General features: G+C 45.5%; 1 protein-coding gene across 18 annotated transcripts in view; it reads right to left on the bottom strand.

Moving 5' to 3' along the window:
- Ncam1 (neural cell adhesion molecule 1) overlaps positions 1 to 20,527 on the bottom strand; it is a 298,966-nt gene that overhangs the window by 14,011 nt on the left and 264,428 nt on the right. For 13 of the 18 annotated variants that reach the window (XM_028864876.2, XM_028864877.2, XM_028864879.2 and 10 more), the window contains 2 exons: positions 4,407 to 4,531; positions 1,159 to 1,339 (listed from right to left, as the gene is read on the bottom strand). In XM_028864876.2, coding sequence (XP_028720709.1) covers positions 1,159 to 1,339; positions 4,407 to 4,531 — 306 coding nt within the window. Of the gene's footprint in view, positions 1 to 1,158; positions 1,340 to 4,406; positions 4,532 to 12,884; positions 12,888 to 16,058; positions 16,101 to 17,623; positions 17,672 to 20,527 lie in introns of all 18 variants that reach the window. The other 5 variants (XM_037207507.1, XM_037207509.1, XM_037207510.1 and 2 more) reach the window with 2 other exon arrangements.

The following is a 20,527-nucleotide window of genomic DNA, read 5'->3' as shown; positions in this document are numbered from 1 at the left end:
CAACTGCTGGAGGCCTCACACATTCCTCCCCCCTCACACACATACACACCCACTCACACACAAACAACCGTAAAGAGTCACACACCAACATCTCCTTCTGTTGCTACCCACTTTGGCACATATAACCCTACATGGCAGAAAGCCTATCCCCTTTCAGGTCTGACTTTCGCGGGAGGAGCAAGCTTGACAATTGAGCTCAGCATCTAAGTGAGTTCTCCAGACAGGGCAGGCAAGATGGGCCTGCCCCAGGCTGTCTTCCTACCACACCTGAACATGGTAGAGCATAGACAACCCTCTCCAACAGGCTGCATCTACATGATCTATGACCATCTCTCCTGCCTGTGGTTGGCATTTGGCTGGCTCTGGAAAGGCAGAATGATGGCTGAATCTTCTTGGAGGTATCTGCCTAATGACGGGACTGGCCACTAGCACAAGGTATCTGGGGCAGAAATCAGAGCTCTCACTTTATTCCCACACTTGAGTTGGTCCTGGATCCTAGAGACAAATCTGCATCTCCTAGGAGCACTGCTGCTACCATGGTCTACCAGACTGGCTGCCCTTCCATTGATGGTGCTTCCCAGGATCTATGTTTTCCACTTGCTCCATTCCAAGACATTTAATTTGTCTTTAGCACAGTGGAGGGGTCCTTCACAGATAAGCTTGTGGCTAACTGGGCACCATCTGTTCCTTCTCTTGGGGTCACCAGAGAGAAGAGAGTTAGACCATGGTTGTACAGCTAAAGCAAGGATCACATACAAACACCATAAAAACCAGTTACGTGATCCTAGTATAGAATGCAGATGGCAGAGAAAGTCTCATTAAGGATCCTTGTTCAGCCAGCATCCAAGGCAAGGCAGGAGTTGGGGCGTTTCCCATCTGAGGGAGTCCCATAGACTGGTTAGCATTGCTATTTCAAGGCCAAATGAGATAGGACCTTTTCCCCCAGGATGCTTGGCAAAACTCTCTTGGGGGGTCTGGTACATGTGAACCCACTGCACAGATGGGGCTAAGGCAAAACTAAGCTTGGCATATGAGCAACCAGTCATGAGGATGGCTGTAAGCAAGCAAGTTGTCAGGGTTGTTCAGGTGCATTAGGAGGCGCGGCACGTGTGCATTAATTCAAAGCGGGAAACAGACAGAAAACAGAAGTGGCGGTACCTGGGATGGCTGTGGGCTGGGCTGAGGTCTTGAACACAAAATGAGCTGCCTTGGATTTTCCTTGCTGATTCTCAGCTACCACATATACTTCATACTCGGCGTTCCAGTCCAGGGACTTGAGCATGACGTGATCACTGCCGGATGGGAGCCTGATTTCGGGTTTCCACTCAGAGGCAAGTTTCTGGGGACAGTCAGCAGGAAGGACAGAAGACACCAGGGAGCTTGAGTGAGAATGCTGGAGAGACTGGTTAAGCGGCACAGACTCAGGAGGATCGAAAACCAGGGGGTCAAAATGTAGAATACGGGAACCAGTGAAGATTTTCCATACTGGGGCATGCTTGCCAACATCAACAGCAAGGAATGTCAATATAGCCTGGTTCTGACTTCATTGTCCCACCAACTCCAGGACTGATAGGGTGAAAACACTGTCCCCCCCCCCTACCCTATCTCCCTATGCTCTGGAATGCTAGGTACATGGGTTCTTAGAGGAGGGGAGAGGCTAGGGAGGGGTTCTTGGAGGAATTAAATGTTCTCAGTATATTTCAGAACGCTGTCCACATTCTGACAGGTGTATAGCACATAGGTTCCAATTTTACTAAAAATGTAAACCATCATCTATTGGGTATCTTCTATAGGCCAGGCTCTGCAGTTAGGGCTGCCTATACCATTTCTCATCACATCCCTATAACAAACCTTCTGGGTATCACTTCAGGCTCTTACTAAATCTGATTATAGGGACAGCAGTAAGAGGTTAGCTGACTTTCTAAAGTCACCCAGCACTCAAGGTTGGAGCCTAGCCGGTTCAAGCCCCAGACTTTGCTTTCCTTTCATGATAGGGAGCCCAGCAGACATGTGTTGGACTGAACTGGGCTTTTCTAATCCCTGTAGTGTGGCCTGGCCTCATTGTGGCTGAACAAGTGAGGGATGTTCATCCCACTGTGCTTAGCAAACACTGGCTAGGGCATAAGGAGCGATGCAAAATTCTGGAGATCCCCCGTTTTTCACCTGACCTTCCCTCTAGGTATATCATCCTTGCTTGCCAATGATAGTTTGTCCTGGAAGGGAGTTTCCAAAGCCATCGCTAGGCAACCACCTGCATAACAAAACAGTGTGGGAGAGGCCTCACATCCTCCTGAGAACTCTTCAGATGGTTTTCTAGTTGCAAAGCTCACCATGTCATAGTCTCTGGCCTTTTCAAAAGCCATGTACACCTCAGGTACATGATAGGCACCTAAGGGGGTCTGACAACTTTTACTGAACGGAGGTGACCGGTCCTGGCCTGGGGCTGGAGGAAGAGATTTTACTGAGCAAAGTAGTTCTGATTAGCCACAAAGGTGCCATTATGCTCATTCCAGGGCTGTGGGTATTGTGGGAAATTGCTCAGGGGGGATTCTCTTATCCTCTAATTTAACCCGGAAGCCCGGGCTGGGCTGTAAGTTAGCTTTGCACATGTTGCCATGGTGCTGTTTTAATTTAAAACAAAGAAGCTGGGCTGTCTCTCTTTGCTCTTCTTTTCTCTGACTTCCTCAGCAAACATCATTACAGAAGAGACAACCAGACAATAGAGCAAACACTCAGGAGAGCAAACTTTATGCTATGTAATACATATTAATAATATGTGATTGCATTTAGCAAACACGAAGCTTCAAAGTGAGAGAGGATGGTTAAAGTCATCGAAATCTAAAATAGCTCAGCATTTTGTTCCTCTGTTAAACATAGCTGCAGTGACCATTCAGGCAAACAGACCTCGAGATTGTCTTCCTATGGGAGAGATTTCTAGCTGGGCCCTGCATCCTAGTTACAATTCACAGAGGTTTCAAAGCATCCAGGATATTTTGGGATCTCAATATATATTGTAACGAATCTGACGGCTGAAGTTATTTTATTCCCATTTTCCAGATAGGGAAATGGAGGTTTGGGAAGATAAGATTATCTGTCCTTCAGACCACATGCTGGCAAATGGCAGCTGGAATTTGAAGCTGGAATTTGATGCCATCCAGGCTCAGGACAGAGGCATTGCACCCTACCATAGCACCTCTCCAACTAGGTTATTCAGGGCCACCTGGCAAGTCTTGACATCCTTCTCCATAGTAACGAAACTACAGGGATTCCCATACAGTAGAATCTCTGGGTTGGCCCCATAAGGACGTTTACAGAGGCTTCTCCTACTATGCCGGCTCCTATCTGACTTCTTTGAGAATCATTTGGGAGAGCTGGATAGATGAAGGTCTGTCTCCCGACTGTAGGGTGTGCATGCCCGTAGGGCTCTATGGCTGGACCCACATGCCATTTCTATGGGAGCTGTTCCCAGAAGCAGGGGATGAACAAACTTCCTGGAAAAAGCCTTATCTGGGGCTTCAAGGAGAAAGCAAGCTGCTCTCTGGTCCATTACCTCCAACTACTAAGAAATGTCAGTAACAGGTGATTCCCAGAGACTGTCTCTAAACCCCACCCCAGCCCCTGCAACTGCTTGCCAAATGTCATTCTGAAACTGGAAAAGGGGAGAGTGATTCTTGGTTTGGGGGTGGGGGGTTGGGATGAAAGACTAGTAGAGATCTTAGTTAGGTAGAGATCTTAGGTAGGTGGTGAGCGAGCCACTAGGGGAAGCTCCGTGTCAAGCTGATTGTTAGCAGTTAGCCCAGCTAAGGGGCCGAGAAGAGCGGGCGGGCAAAGGATCCAGCCTGTGATCTTGAAGTAAGTCAGGAGAGAGCCTATCCTCCTCAGCTAGATAGGACTGGATTCTAATTTGGCCTCACCCATCTGGGTGAGAACATCCATTCCTGGCTGTGGGAGCTCTGTTGCTTCGTCTGTAATGGGGGGTAGGGGTGGATAACTGTAATACCCACTTCATAGGTCTGCGCAGGAAATATGCCTAGAGAGAGCACCTGGTCCAGGAGACACACTTTATCAAAAGTAGTGACTTTTAGATGGCAGCATGGAGATTGTGCACAGAAGTCCTGGATTATGGAAAAAACACTTCGTAGAAAAACTGAAAAATCATGGTGATGTTCTCACCATCCTGGTCATAGTAGAAGTTTTCAAATGGTCCCACTGTGGTTATGGCCTAATAGCTATAGGTCAGACTTGGGATTTAAAACCTTGGCCAAGTTCCACTAGTCTCCTACAAAATGCCCAGTGGGATACTGTCCTACCTTGCTTCACCTGGGATTCTCGAGTTCTTGATCCAACAAGGTAGGTGTCAGGGTCCCAGGGTGGAGGAAGGGGGTCTGAGGGTGGAGGCTACTCACCGCTCGGTACTTGACCAGATAATGTCTGATTGGGGAACCTCCGTCATCCTGCTTGATCAGGTTCACCTTGATGGAGTTCCCATCTTCTCCCATCTGCCCTTCCAGCTTGGGTGCACTGGGTTCCCCTGAAACAGCCAGTAAGTTCACATGAGATCTGGGTCCACGGAACGAGAAGTGAGCCCATCAAATGGGATGGAGTGATGCGGTGGGGCTGGGCACTTTTCTTGCTTTTTCAGAAATTCAAATGGTTAAAGAGCAGTGGATTTAGAACTCTGAACCCCAGTTGGCTGCCTTATTCAGTCTTAGTTGAAGGTGCTTTGTGGGCATGTTCTGGAAAACACTCCCTATGAGCACAGCTTTCCTGTCTTTCTCACTGGAACTCACATTTCCTCCCACAACTCTGCAAGGTGGATTTCTATGAACCTGACATATCTTGACAGAGTGCCTGAAATATGGGCAAATATAGGCAGGTCTGAACAGAAAATTTAAAAGCATAGAATTACTTTTCAGAATAGCCCTGTGTTTTTATCCCTTGGTACATCATAACTCACCCTAGAGTCCCGAGGGCTTGGTCACTGATGGGAGTGAATGATGCTGTGTTCTTGCAACTAGCTTTTCATGAATTAAATTTTATTGCTTAGGATCACTTAAAAATATGTTTCCAATTGTGGCTAAATAAAACACGAATTGCCATAGGCAAGGTTCCTGTAACTACATTTATGGCTCAGTCGAGTGAGTGATAATCTTTGGCTCTTTAATGTATTAAAGCAACAATCATTGTGGGTTTTTTCTTTGTGAGCGAAGAGAGGGGGGAAATGGCGTTAGCATTGTACAGTAAGAGAAACAAAGTTGCTTGCTTCTCTCTATCTGCAGTTTATGCTCACTTGGATGATAGCATTTTGATCTAAGTGGGCAAAGGAAGATGAACCTGTGTGTGATAAGCCAGAGAGCACCAGGATGGCTCTGTAGCGTGATGCTGAGGTACTGTCCCAGAAACTGCCAGCATACACTAAAGGAGCAGATGAGGAAATGTGTAACCCAGGGTTGAAATTAAAACTTGCTTGCGAGGAACCAGGACTTCCAGAGAGGACCAGACTGATCTATTTCTTGATCTCATGGAGAAGGTTGTATGTAGTCCAGGTTACTAAGCAGGTTACTGAGAAAAATGGGGACGTGACAGGAGAGCGAGGGAGGGACTTGTCACCAGGGAGAGAAGCTAATGACCTCACACTATATCCCTGGCCCTGAATGGAAGGTGGCTGGCACAGTTGGAGTTTAGCCTGGTCTCCTTGTTCAGCTGTTGGGAGCCTCCTCCCTTGGATTCAAAGGTGGGAGCAGAGAGAACAAGCCACCCAGAGCCCTGCCAGGCATCCCCTGGGGCACAGCATGCGCATCATCTGGAGCTGGTTAGAAAGGCAGACTCCCTCGGTAACAGGACTCCTTGGTGAGATATGTGTATGGGTGTGCTTCAAGAACTGGGAAGTAATTTGCTCATACTGCAAATGGGGGGGGGGCTCCTAGTCGTGATGTCTGAAGGATACTTAGGAAAAGTGAGTCTTAGTATCTGTTCCCTACAACTGGGAATTTAAGAAACACAAAAAATAAAAATACAAAGACAAATAGGTTTTAGAGAAATAGTTGTCTTTTTTTTTTTTTTTTTTTTTTTTTTAATAAAGCTAGAATGTAGTCACTGTCCCCAGCTACTTAGAGAAAGCATTTAGACCTTGTTTGGACATGTCAGTCTATGTAGACTTTCCAAATTTCTTTGAGCTTTTCTATCATTTAGGCAATAAGTGTCTACACCATCATAAATGTCCAGTGGGACTCAGAGTCTACTGTAGAATAAGGTAGGGCCTCTTGGAAGATTCCACAGTGCTGAACACAGAAGTGCTGGAGGAGCCATGAGAGAACTCAACAAGTTCTATTCTCTGACAGAATTAAGGTGACCATCTCACCCCCAAGGACCCTCAAATATTACAGGTTTTAGCACTGAAGTTTAGCACTATCCCAGGGAACCCCTTAGTCCTAGGCTAACTGTGATAGCGGTTGGTGGCCAGGACTGAATGGAAATGGTATTATAGCTTTCTGCACTGAGGATCGAAACATGGACTGTGTTGGGTGTCTCTCTGCTGAGAAAGGAGGGGATTCACCAGGCAAGTGGTTGCCTGAAGCCTCCTTGGAGCGAGGTGGAGGGGAGTCCATCCAGTTGCTTTGTTGAACCCTCACTATTTCCTCTCAGAAGAGAGCACTGTGGATATTTAAGGCAGAATCAACGGTTGGAACACTTCCTCTGAACTCTGCTTTGTGGAAGGTATAAAACGTCATCTGCCTTAGCAGATGTTTCCATGCTTGCAAAAAGGGGGTACAGAATTAAATGGAAGGCACCTTCCACCTCTGCTCTGCCTGCATGTGTGGACTTAGAGGAATTACCAATGTTGCCTTGGTTATCCCTCATAACACCATGGGGATGGAAGACCCAAGAAATGGCCTTCAGCCAATTTTCTTCGGGAGACACACCCTAAGATCAGCAGCTCAGTATCTTGAAGACACACAGTTGTCAACTTCTTGCTTTACAATTTGGTAAAGTTTTCTTTAAATATATTCTTGTCTTTGAAGAGAGACTTCCAAATCCCTTTAAAGGCATGCAAATGAACAGGCATCTTTCCCAGGAGTCCCTGAAGAACCCAGCAGGCCTGTTGAAGGCAGTCTCTTATCTCTCCATTTGTCTCAGGAAAAATATATGTATATAATTGGGATCTTAAAACAACTCCTAAAAACTGTACCGCAGGTCTAACATTTACCCTACTCAAAGTAGTAGAATTAGCTATCATTCTATTTGACAAGGTTACTCTGATACATATTTATTTTCTCTCGAGTGCAGAACATTTTATATCATATAGTATTTAGGTTATCATTTAGAAAGCTTTGCCTATGATTACTCATACAAATATGTGTTGTATTGAGTTCTAGAAGTTGTCTATCAGACAATGATATCTCAAGGGTGAATGAGACATGATTTTCTAGCAAAATGAAAAATAATATAGTTATGGTCATTAAAAAGATAGTGGGTCCTTGGGCAGTACTATAACCTTTCCTAAACAGTACACCTGAAGGAGAACCATTTTCAGATAATGCGGAGCTTTGGACCAACTTGGTGGCCCTACAAGTTTTTGTAAGTACATTCAGATTGGGGAAGGACAGTTGTTAAATCAATTATCTTAGAAATCTTCAAATGCTTGCTGTCTATTTTTCCTTACAGATTAGGAATGGGGCTGGCAAAACTTTCTGCACAAAACCAGACCTGGAGAAAAGGAGCATTGCAGAGACCTGGGGGCCTCAGTGTTAAAGAGGCTCCCTGCTTAATTGAACACATTAGCAGAGGAAATGATTGGAGGAGGGGGGGTCCCAAGGTTCTGGGGTGGCTGCTGCTGTGACTGAAATCATTATGGGCAATTTCAGAAAAACCAATATTGTAATTATTTGTAAATGTTGGTCTGCCGTTCATCAGCAACAGGCAGGTTGCTTTAAGAAGACCCCTGGGGTTAATTATACCCTTTGAGTGTAGCTTCATCTAGGACTCAAATTTTTTTCCCTTACATATTTTATGCTAAAGCTGAACACAGCACTACTTTAAAAATAAACCTTGATGATAACAAATATGAAATTCTGGACAGTTTTGATATTGTCCAGCAGAACACAAATCATACATGCAAGGAAAAAATAGTATGAAAAAAAGCCAAGTAGTGTCGGATATACCGTGGGCAGGCCCTGTGAGAGTCCTCCCAGAAACCATAATTGAAATGTATATTTCTGGCCATGGAGATTACAGGTTCTTCCTTTGGAATTACTGGGCTTTTGAGTCCTTAAATCTGAGTCTGCTTCATGCCTTTGCATTCATCAGCAGGGGCCTGGAGCTGGAGAAGAACTCCTGGTTGCATGACTTTACAACAAAAAATCACAGCAAGCCCAGGACTTGGGGAAGTGTCTGTGAACTGTGAAAGGAGAACAAGATTCCCTGTTCCACTCCAGGAAACACAATGGCAACAGTATGCTTAGCATGAAAGACCAAGCGTCCACATAGGCCACCCTCGCCCCGCCCCAAGCCTCTGTCTCTGTTCTTTGCTCACCCATTTTAAATGCTTATTTTTAATCATGCACGTATATATGCATCTGTGTGTGGGCTTGTGTACAGAAGTGTAAGTGCCCAAAGGGATCAGAAGGGGGTTGTCAGATCCTCTGGAGCCACCCAATGTGGGTGCTGGAACCAACTTGGGTCCCCTGGAAAAGCAATACTCTTAACTGCTGAGTCAACTCTCCAGCCCTCATTCACTCTATCTTCTCTTTCATACAGATCTGCACGGAGGTCTGTGATCTCAGCTACACTCACGATTAACTAGCAATGGATCTAGAGATTGAAGTCTAGTATGTTTACTATCAAATAGCACTGTTGTGAATTAAAACACTGCTCATTTTGCTTATCCCAGTTCCCATCTTCTTTGTTTAGTTATTTCTTACCAACCATTTTAACCTTGTGTATACCTTTTTTTAAAAAAAAAAAAAATTATATGCATCTTTATAAAACTCCAAAATGGATGATTTCCCTATTCAGATGGGAAGCCTATTTCATGTCTCCAGCTCCGACACATTATGGTTCCATCAAGGAACAATATTGACAGGTCCTTTGGGGATTAGCAAATTGCCTTGGGGAATCAGGATTTAGAGTTATTAGGCCACTAATTCTCCTTCCTGAAATGGAGTTCTTTGCTAGAGATGTCACACGAGTGACTCTAATGTGATGTAGGCTGTGTCCATTCTCTGTCCTTATAACTCTCCCTGACACATCTGGGGGGGGGGTGTCCCTCCCTGGATTTCCCACACTTTCAAAGCTTAGCTCTGTGATGTTAAAGATAAAGCTGCCGTTTTGTCTTCAGCATCGTTCACCCCAAATAAGCCCTCTGGAGACAAGTATTCTTTTACTTTGGAGTTAAAGATATGTCTGATCGGAGGTGACCCGACTTTGCCACCCTAGTTCCTGGCTTCAGGGGATACTGAAATACGGAATGAATGGGTAGGGGCTTTATTTATTTATTTAAAATGTGTATGGGTGTTTCACCGGCACATATGTCTGTGCAACATATGAGTGCCTGGTGCCTAAGGAGGCCAGAAGAAGGCATCAGATCCTCTAGGACTGGAATTACAGATGGTTGTGAGCTGCCATGTGGGTGCCGGGAATGGAACCCGGTGGAACCCCAGCCCTTTGCAAGGGCAGTTGGTGTACTTCACGGCTGTGCCAGCTCTCCAGCCCCGATTCCTTAGCTCTTTACAGAGAAAGGATGCTGAGTTTCCTGGGGCTGAGCTCACTGAGACACCTGGTACAGAGTCCAGTTGGGCCCCATTTCTCTTAGGAATTATGAACGTGTGTTGGGGTGGAAGGGCCTCGGAAGACAGCAGAAAATGCAAATTAGATAGCAACAAATGAATTCTGACAGACTGAACCACAGAAATACCGACTCCTTTCTTGTGGGTAGCATAAAAGTACCAACAGATTAATTGACCAATTATCTTTGTTTCATTGTCCTTAAAAAAAAAATGACCATGAAGGTTTGGCTTGTGGTTATGGGGCTCATCCAGGCTCAGGAAATTAGGACAGAAATAACTATGACCAAGTGAACTCTGCTCCTGCCTCCATGCCACAAGGGGGCGGTACACTTCTTCACTAATCCATGGACATTTCTTTGGGTATAAAGAAGAACTGGGCTACTGGGATGTTTCTGCCCTCACGTTGGTAACCTTAGGGGATCCGCCAGTTTCCAAAGCCGGTCCCTGCCCACAGGTCTCAGGCAAGATAATGCACCACTGTCTCCCTCTGAGGACCTTTCCTGCTACCTCTCTACCCTGGGAGCCGCCAGTGTGCGAGATCCTTCAGAACAAAGGCAATTAGAGCAGAAAGGCTGGTGAAAAGCCTGTGTCGACCTGTCAGAGAGCGGGGCTCCAAACACACAGCTGTAAAAAAATCAAGGAGGGTGTGGAAGGGGTAGTTAGTGATGTTTTCAATCTAAGAAGGAAGAGTGGGGGGTTAAAGAATTTAGTTCGTCAGAACCAGCATTGCCTAATACAAGTCAGGGTCAGTAGCTAAAGAAACAAAAAAAAAGATCATTATGAATGGGTGTGAAGGGAGCCGTGCTCAGACATGCAACACAGTGACAGAGAGAGAGAGAGAGAATACAGGGGCTTGCACACTCATGCTGATGGTGGGAAGGGCTTGCACACTCATGCTGATGGTGGGAAATGGGGAGTCCCATTTACAGAATCCTCGGATAATGGCCTACAAAATCTCGTCCCCGTGGCAGCATTTCAAGCTCTCCTGGTACACAGGGGCGTGTTAGGAATGAATGTTTGCGAAGGGCGGAGTTCAACCTCACCTCCAACCAACTTGCTTCTCCTGTCCTGGGGGCGGGTGCTTACGCTTATCTGTCTTCTCCATCAAAGATATTTGGTGATGGGAAATGGGGTTCAGTCCCTGGCTTAGCCTCCCTTTGCTTTCATTCATTGTTTCAGGACAGAGTAAATATCGCCCAGCTGAACCTAAGGTGGGTGGAGCACCCAGCACATGTTAAACATATCCTGGTCAATTGTGGCTAGAAAGACATGGACTGGGGTAGGACAGGGAACACCTGATTTCATTGGCTGCCATATGTACAATCCACTAACAAGAGAGAAGCTACAAGCTTATTTGAATCATTTGAACTCAGGCCCAGGTCACTTAAGTCCTTACTAATGACTAGGGAAAGGAGGAGGGACTGTCCTTAACAAAGCTTCATTTTTCTGTCCCGTAAATTTTACTTGCTCTAACCTCTCTACCCTTTTCCCTTTTAGTTAAAGGTTCACCCTGCTGCTGGTAGTTCACCTGAACAGCAAGTTTTCTGCTTATCCCTTTCAGATGAGAGCCGAGGGTCTGAAAAGGATGGGAACCTGGAGTGATGTGAGAGGCGACTGTAGCCTGGAGTCCTCCAAGGCTCACTCTAACGATATCTTTCAATTGACAGCTTAGATCAGCACTGAGGTGGGCTTTGGGGACAGCTTCAGGAAACATTTACCGCCATACTTTTGGTCTTGATTACAGGTCCGGAAGAGAGCCCCCCTGCACCTTTTAAACTTAGATCAATCATTACTGTGGCTTGCAAGGTTCTTTTGCTTTAGGGACGTTCCCATTTTGTTGCACACCATGAAAAACATCAGATAACTCTTTGTTGGGAGTCTGACTGTAAATGGGACTGGATTAGGGTGATGCTGCCACACCTACAAAGAGGAAGTCCTCAGCGATGGTAAACGGAGGGCAAAGGGAGGGGAGAGACACAGGGTAACACACACAGGGAGTGTGACTCAGGGACCAGACCAGGAACAAAGACCATGCAAGACAAGCTACTGGGATCTGGACTGTGTGGATGTCGCCCAATCAGTTCTCAGAGAAGTGAGGTCAGAAGTGAGGTCAAATGGAGGGGAGCCCCTTGCATGCGCAGGCACACAGAGTGGTTATTGGTGTTAGTCTGGCTACGTAATCACTGCAGCCTGTATGTGTCTTTAGGGTGTGATGTGAAGTAAAACTTTACAGTTAGGAGAGAACAGAAAGCCTGTGACTCCCAGGGGAGGCTCTGAATAGGTCTGATTTTAGTGGGGGAAGAGCCGAAAGCAGAAGTCCCCTTCTCTCTTGATGGTGATCTAGAAATGTTTTAACAAGGTTGTGACAGGCACACTATTAACTAATTATTTCGTCACCGTTATGCACTTCATCAGGCTATAATTTTATTTCCTTTTCTGTAAGGGTCAATCATGTGCCTCTTGATTACACGGAGACTTCAAGTCATCGTTAATTGCCAAGTGACTTTTGCTTGATTTGTGCCTCCTGCCTGGGGGAGGGCCACTCTTGAAAAGTGACACCTCAGCCATCAATCCAAATTCTCCTTTCAGAAAGTCCTCCGTTTATGCAAATTTCACGAAGCACTCTCCGGTTTTACTGGAGTGCAACCTTTGCAGGCTCTATCTGTCTTTCTGGAGCGTTGGAAGGTTGCAAAAACATTCCGGGGTGGGGGTTTGCAGCTCATTTTGGAGCAATTAAGGTTTATGGAGCTACTGGATATCAGGTTAAGCAACGAGGCGAATTTTCAAGGCATGCTTCTGGGAAATAACATTTGTGAAGTCTGTTGAAAATTCAAGTTTCCAAACTGTATGGTGGCTAATGTGGCTTTACTGAGAGGGCAGTTGGTGTGACCAGATTTCTTGAGGGAAAATATTAAACTAAGGGTTGTCATGTTTTCAGATTGCCATGTCAAGGTTGCAAGGCCTGTTGAATTCTAGACGTGAACTGAGAAGAGGAGCAAATCTTTCAAATGGCTCTGCTGAATAGATCTGAGACGAGAGGAACTGCGTGCCAGGCTGTGTTTCCAGGTGTATTCCTCTAATCAGAACAAAGAGTTTTACCTTCTGTTCACCAGCGTGGACGACATCATCAGCACCATGCAAGCCACATGACAAAGTCACATGATACGCACGCACATGATTGGTTGAAAGGAAAGTGGAGGAGGTCACATGGAAAATACAAAAAAATTAAAAACTGATGTAAACAATGGGCAGGGAGAAAAAAATCAACAACAAAATCACAGACTAAATAAAAGGAGAAATCAAATTAAATTAGCAGCTTATATAGGAAACACTGGGAGGGCAACTGTACTGCCCGGAAGGAGGAGATAACAAACTATAGAGCGCATTTAGTTAACAACACCAATAAGCATTAGATACAGTTGCAACATTGCGTATTAATACCACACCAAGGAACATGAACACTTTAAAAATGAGGGGGTATATCTGTCAAGGCCCAGATGTCAATCTAGGTCAATCTCAGAGACTGTTAAAGAAAAAGAAAAAAGAAAAAGAAAAAAAAGAGCATGTTATTTATTTGCAGATTCCAGAATTTTCTGAGCATCCTTGAGGAAGCAATGGCAGTGATACGGCCGTAGGTCATCAAGGAAGAGTCCTGAAACAATAATAGAGCGCGTTTAATTAACGAGAGTCATTTCATGTTTGTGCTGGCCAAACAGGAGAGGGACATGACTGAAGGAGGCGGGGTAGTCACAGGCCAGAGAGGGACAGCTTGAAGGGTCTAATTCCACTTCTTTATGGCCTGCCCCTGATGTTCCTAACACCCCAAGGGACTCCTCAGAGTCAAGGCACACGTAAAAGGAAAAGGTCAGTATAGGTAAATGACTAGGTACCCGCTGGTAACTGATACAATGGCTGTATCGATACAAAAGAGCAGACACCAGCCCCTGGTTCAACAGGCAGAGAGTGAGACATTAAACATACACTTGACTACATATGGACTGGTCCCACGACACCTTCGGATTTGCCAAGACTGCATGGATAAGAAAGGGGTTTGAGAATTCCAAAGTAAACCAGGGTTTTCCTGTTTGAGTTCACCTACATTCCTTTGGCAGTTTGGGATTAAAAAAACCGACCCTAACTTCTTAGGTTCCCTATCGTAACTTTCACAGGCCTGGGGGCAAGTTCTAGCTATTGGCAGCTGAGGTTAAGAGAGAAGGGCAAAGATGGGAGGCAAAGCTATCTTTCTGAAAGTATGCCGCTGACTAAAAATAACGAGAAGGAAATGCTTTAGCTAGGTGCTATATCCCTTTGCCACTGTGAGCTAACAGAGTGCATGATTTTATGGGCTATCATGACACAGGTTCTTGCCAAGGGTACCTGACTGGGATTATGTTTTTATTATTTTATTATTTTTATATTTTATATTAAAATATATTTTTATATAAAATTATATTATATATAAATTTATTATATTTTTATTATTTATTATTTTATTATTTCATAAATAAAAGCAGTCCCTCTTGCTTTTATTTATAAAAAATTTACCTATGATTACAAACAGATCATCATACATACATACACGCACACACAATGCGCATCCACACCTAGGAGATACTATTTATTTTTACCCGTGTTATCTGACTGATGAAGTTTTGCGAGGTCCTGTCTACTCTGTTCCCCTTCCACTGCAGCTCACATACTCTCCATCTTGTCTCGATGGGGAAGAATGCATTCACACTAATACATGCTCCTGCCTGTCATGACGGCCTCTCCTTTATCTCACTATCCACTGGGACTTATGATTTGGGTCAGTAGTCAAGTAGTTTAAAATAAAACAGTCTCCAAATTCCTGCTATCAGATTTCATGACTAAGCATCTTATCTGTGGGTAGAAATGCCTGATGTTTAAAAATGAAATATCAAGAGAGAAATACTTCATTCCTCTTTCAGGAGAAGTCTGGAGCCAAGACTGTGTTTCATTGACAGACAAGACCAAGATACAAAGAGGTGTCTCAAATTGGACAGGGTTGTGCAAATGGGTCAAGTAGCTTTCTCCTATTGCCTGGGACACGTACAGCACCAGGCTGAAAAAGGACACAGGGAGACACTGTAGAAGAAAGGGTGTTGTTAGCTGCATTCCTTGCCCAAATGCAAAAATACCACAAACAAACAGCAAAGTCCTCAAACCCATCACCAGCGTGAAAGCATGCAAAGGAGCCTGGCTCACTGTCCCTGTTCTGCCCTGCTCACAGAAGCAAACCTCAAAGGCATCAGGAATTAAAATTCACCGCAGCACACACACACACACAGAGGAACACCAAGAAAGCAGACCATCGCTGCGTTCTGCAAGAGAAGAAAAGAACCACTCCGTGCAGCACACTGAAACCAGGAATCTCTCATCTCTCCTCTTTAATTATGTATCAAAAGCCTTTGCTGGGGTGCAGAGCTTTGCGGGTCTGTCATCTGCTTTCTCTGACTGCTGCTTGGAAGGAGGCAGGACAAGCTCTCCATACATCCAGAAAGGTGGTAAAGGCTGAAAGCCCTGCCCACGGCCCAGTGCTGAAAGACCTGTAGTTATGTACAAACAGTCTTGTTGCCTAGGCAAGGGGCTTCACACTATGAAGGCCAGACTGGAAGCTCTCAGCGCTGACTCAGCAGGATTTCAGGCTGGTAGAGGGGAGGCAGCTGGCCCCTGGGTTCTACTGTCAGGAGTGAAGTCCAGCACTATCACCCTAGCGGGTGGTGGGATGGCTTTGTTCTATTATTTTTCTAGCACCAAGTGGTAAGGGGCAGAAGGAAGGGGCTGTGGCTCCTTCTAGGATGTCCTCTGCAGTGGGACAAGGGCAGCCATGTTGGCAGGGGCACAGCTTCTTCTACCTTTCTCTAAGCAGCCCTTCCTCCTCTGGTTTCTTCTCAGCCTTATTGTTGTTGTCGTGTGTGTGTGTGTGTGTGTGTGTGTGTGTGTGTGTGACAGTAAAATATCAAGAAGGAGCTGCCATTCTTTGTCCCCCCCCCCCCACTCAGGTCTTCCTAATCCCTTTCTGTTTTTAACCGGAGTGTCACTTTGGAAAGGTCTCCTCAAGTGTAGACTCTCCTACAAATGATCAGCCCTCATTCTTTCAATGGAGGCTTCATTTGCTTTCTTGGTCAAACAGACAGCATGCTTAGGAAAGCATCCAAGGATGGGAGCCTCCATGCACTCCCAACTATAGGCTGTGCTACTACAAACGTCCAATCAGAGGTGCTGCCCAGAGCAGCCAGGCTCTGTACTCACTAGACAGGTCTGTGGTTGCAAGGGCAGGAAGAGGCCAGGTTGCTATGGAAACATGAAGGGCAGAAAGAGCACAAAAAGGTGAAGGCAAGAAGGGAGACAAAACTTACATACCCATAAGTACAAACTGCGCACGCATTTAAGTGTGTATATATATCATACAAGTGTGTGCATGTATATATACATATGTATGCATCAGAGACAGTGGGACTCATCCTGTCTCCCTGATTTATCAATATTAATATAAATATTTTAGAGTGATTATCAGAGATTTTGCTGACAAAGGACTCATGCAGCAAGAAATGTTGGAACCCTCAATTGTTCTTTCTAATAAATCCAGTTACTAAATGCTGGACACATTATCTTGTGTATTTTTATTTAATCATATTTTTCCCCACAAATAGCCATACAGTAAAGGGGAATCTAGCCTTCATTTTAGAAACAAGAGACCTGAGATTTGGGAATGCCAAGGAATTCATCTGTGGTCATGAAGTTACAGGTAGAAGGATGAGAGCAAAAATTTGAACCAGTGCAGTCTGGTTCCCAAGTCTGGACTCCTTTTGTTACAGTGCATAGCTTGGAATGAGACGTGGGAATGCTTCTTATTAGAAATGATGGGAAGAGGGTTTTCAGTTTGGAGCTGTCTGCAGTATTAGGGAGAATAAAGCCAGCCAGGAAGGGCATGCTGCTGTGTGCTGCTCTGAGATGATGCTGGCATTACACCAGTCACTCGGCCACCTACTATCTCACCCCCACCCCCTACCCCCTTGCTAGAAAGCCAAGTTCGACTTTCCAAAGAGTAGAGAGGCTGGAGCCTTCTCCACTCCTTGGGATTCAAGGAACAAAAGTGTAGAGCAGTAAGAGAAGCCAGAGACCGGCAAGGACCCAGTTCATAGCCTGCTGGCTCAGTAATGCCCATCAAGGGGGAGGAGAGCAGAGCTTGAGAAACACTGTAATTGTCATTGTTTTCTTTAGGGTGGGTAGGGGACTCATCATTTGATTTTAGAACAGAGATCAGCAAGCCTCACTTGCAAAGGGTTAAGTAATTTGTGCGGATACCTATCGCCAGGCCCATCTGTGAGCAGGCACTGTTAATTTTCCCACAAATATTTGTGAGAAGTCTATGCACTCACAGATACAGTGAAAGCTACAGGCCTCACTATCTAATTTCAGTGTTTGAGTCCAACTAAAATAAAGAGGGAAAACACAACACCTCCAAGCATTTTATATGACCCTGCAGGCAGGGCAGATTTTTTTTTCTTGGTAAATTCCTTTGGCTTTTCCAAATATCAGTTTTGGTCTGGCCTGCTGGGAATAACATCACAAGTATACGGCCACCAAAGCAGTCCCAGGGCAGCTGTCTGCAGGGCTTCCTAGGAAGAGCAAAGTTCTTCTCTGGTCTGGCCTGAGAGGCCCTGGGCCTATTTCTCTTTCCCTTGGCTTTTCTTTTTAAAACCTGATTAAACCAGAGCTGAATTATTGCCCAGGAAAGCAGATAACCTCAGGCAGACGAGCCTGGTGGGTGGGAAGCCACCTGAAGGGACATGGGTGAAGGAAGCAATACTCACTAGCTTGTGAAGACAATGGAACAAGGGTGGAAGAGTTAGCAGGAGCCACTGGAGAAAGAAAAATGATGGTGAACAAAAAGGAAAAATAGATCACTGGAGGCATACAGATGCTGAACCGAAAAAAACAAACAAACAAAAACAAAAAACAACCCAGGAGTAGCGATCCTGGGGTGCTGGTATGAGGAGCAGATTCGAAGTAAAGTTGGAAAGAGGAAAAACTGTGCATGGAACAGGTGGCTGACACATTATTGGAAAGCATGCAGGTCTCTATTTTAAGTACAGATCATGACCCAAGACCTTGTTCAGTCTGTCATGCAGGTAAGGAATTGGCCAGGACCAGCTGAAGAGGCCTCCAACCTTGGCTGAACACAGCCACTTGGGCAGGATCACCTGTGCCCATAAGCTCTGAGGGACGGGAGGGCAGGCACCTGGACCTCAGCTTAATGGGAACCTGAGTAAGGAGAGACCGGCTTTTCATGTCACAGTCGGATAGGTGTTTATAGATAGGCATGTATCTATGTGCACTACGTATCTTTTGTGTGTATGTACATGTTTGTGTTAATGTATGCTCATCCACACCCTGGTGTGTGCATATCGAGGCCAGAGTTGTTGAGTGTCTTCCTCAATTGCTTTCCACCTTATTTAAAAAATATTTTATTTCTAATTAAATGCATATGTGTATGTCTGTCAGTAGATGTATGTGTGTGTGCACATGAGCGTAGGTGCCTGAGGAGACCAAAGGAGGGCATCAGATCCTCTGCAGCTGGAGTTAGGGGTGCCTGGGAGCTGTCTGATATGGACACTGGGAACCTAACCCTGACCCCTGCAAGAGCAGCGTGTGCTCACAGCCAGTGAGCTCTCTTTCCTGCCCTCAGCCACCTTATTTTTTAGGATGGGGTCTCTCACTGAACTTAGAGCTCACTGATTCAGCTAAGCTGACTGGCTAGGTATTGAGTCCCAGAAATCCTGTTGTCTCTACATTCCTCCTGGGATTGCGGGCACACGCGGCTGTACCTGGCTTTTTAAAGCGAGTGCTGGGGATCAAATTCAGGGCCCCGCTCTTGTACAACAAGTACTTTACTGACTAAGCACCTCCCCACCCGATACCTGATACAATTAGCAAAACCTATACATCTCACTCTTTAACTTCAATAACTGAGTGAGACAGAATTGGCCATCTTCAGTGGCTGGGTACAGCCAGTTTTCATACAGAAGCCTCTGGAAAGATGGCTGCTTTCCAAAAATCCTCCCTAGAGAACGTGATTGTTTACACTGATGGGAAAGAGTAAGACAAATAACATTGGGCGTCGTTCCTGCTCTCCCAGAGAAAGGGAATGTTAAAGATGCAGCGTCCTCACATACAGCCCTAACTACCCTTCACTATAGAGGACGGAGGATGGGTAGAGACTGTACATCTGCCACACTGGGACACTAAATGGATCTTTGGTGTTTGATGGACAAATATCCAGAAGTTGTCCTTCAGCAATAACAATAACAGTCTCCTCAGAGAGCTCTGTGGTAAAATGGAAAAGCACCAGTGTATGGGCAGTTCTGAATCAATGCTCAGGGCTTGGTTTTCCAGGACCTTCCAGGTATCTGATGAAGCCCAGAGTCAATGTCCCTGAAGTCATAGCAGTTTGGTTACTAAACTTTCATGAATAGGTGACTCAGTTAATTAAGGTAAAAGTCTCTCTCACAGTGTGTGTGTGTGTGTGTGTGTGTGTGTGTGTGTGTGTGTGTGTCTTAAGATGTTTGTGTAACTGTTCATATTTTTTTTGGAAAGGCCTGAAATCTTATGCATCTTAATCACAGGAATTGTAATGTATGTAGATGTCCTCGAATGTGTCACAGAGTGGACAACATATCAAGATAAAAATCTCAAGACATCTCTTTTAAAACGTGCAACTTCTACGTCTCGAAATACTCTATTTCGTTCCTTGGCACAGACGCAAAATCCAAAGTACTATCCAGGCCACGAGATTCTACAAGTGACAGAGGAAAAAGTTCAGTGACAGAGCGAAAAGATTCAGGCAAACAGTTCTGGCAGGGCAGCAGCCCCTCCCGAGGCACTCAGATCCCAAGCTTAATAGCCAAGGGGCTTGAGTTGAAAACATGCAACAGAACATTACCCTGGTTAGAGCTTAGTTTGCTTAGAGTCACAGTTCCCTTATCACCTCCATGCACTGTACACAGAGGACCCTCAAAGAGCTAAACCATGCTTTATCTAGCAGCTGGGAGACCTCAGTCCTCTACAGGCACGTGACTTTTGTTAGTTTTGCCTGTTCATCCCTGCCTCTGATAAACCTATGCCCCTGACTGTGCAGAGGTTTCCTAAGGAGCTCTCTATAATAGAGGGCAACTCTATTACTGAAACACTTCAGTGAACTTCAACAGTTAGTTAAGGCCAAACGCTGGTCTCAACTAACACCTCCCAACTCAGGGGTCTGGCGGCTAACACTGGCCAGGATACTCCTGGGCCAGACCTGCACTTCAGTGACTTGGGGAGGCTTACGAGGTTGCAAGGAAAAACCCCGTTGAGGTTTCTTCAGAAAGTGTGCTGTTCCCATGTTTACCAGACCACCATGCTGATAGTCTCACACGCTTCTACGACTGCACTTCACTTCTGCTTGTCAAGAAAAAGATTGCTTTTAAACCCTTTCTTCTTAGCCCTCCCTTCTTCCCTTCTTCCACTTCTGCCTGTATGCAGGGTTGAAGCTCTGGTCTTTCACAGGCTAGACCAGTGTTCCACTGCTGAGATAGGTCACCAGTCCTTTCTCTTTCCATTTTATCTTGTGACAGGGACTCACCAAGTTACCCAGGTTAGCCTGGGACTCAGTCTGGAGCCCAGGCTGGCCTTGAACTTATGGTCCTCTTGCCTAAGCCTCCCAAAAAGCTGGGGTCAAG

Source organism: Peromyscus leucopus, chromosome 7 (genome assembly GCF_004664715.2).
Source record: "Peromyscus leucopus breed LL Stock chromosome 7, UCI_PerLeu_2.1, whole genome shotgun sequence".
NCBI classification, from domain to species: Eukaryota; Metazoa; Chordata; class Mammalia; order Rodentia; family Cricetidae; genus Peromyscus; species Peromyscus leucopus.
Note: the sequence above shows the minus strand (reverse complement) of the source record. Positions and strands in the feature narration are given on the sequence as shown.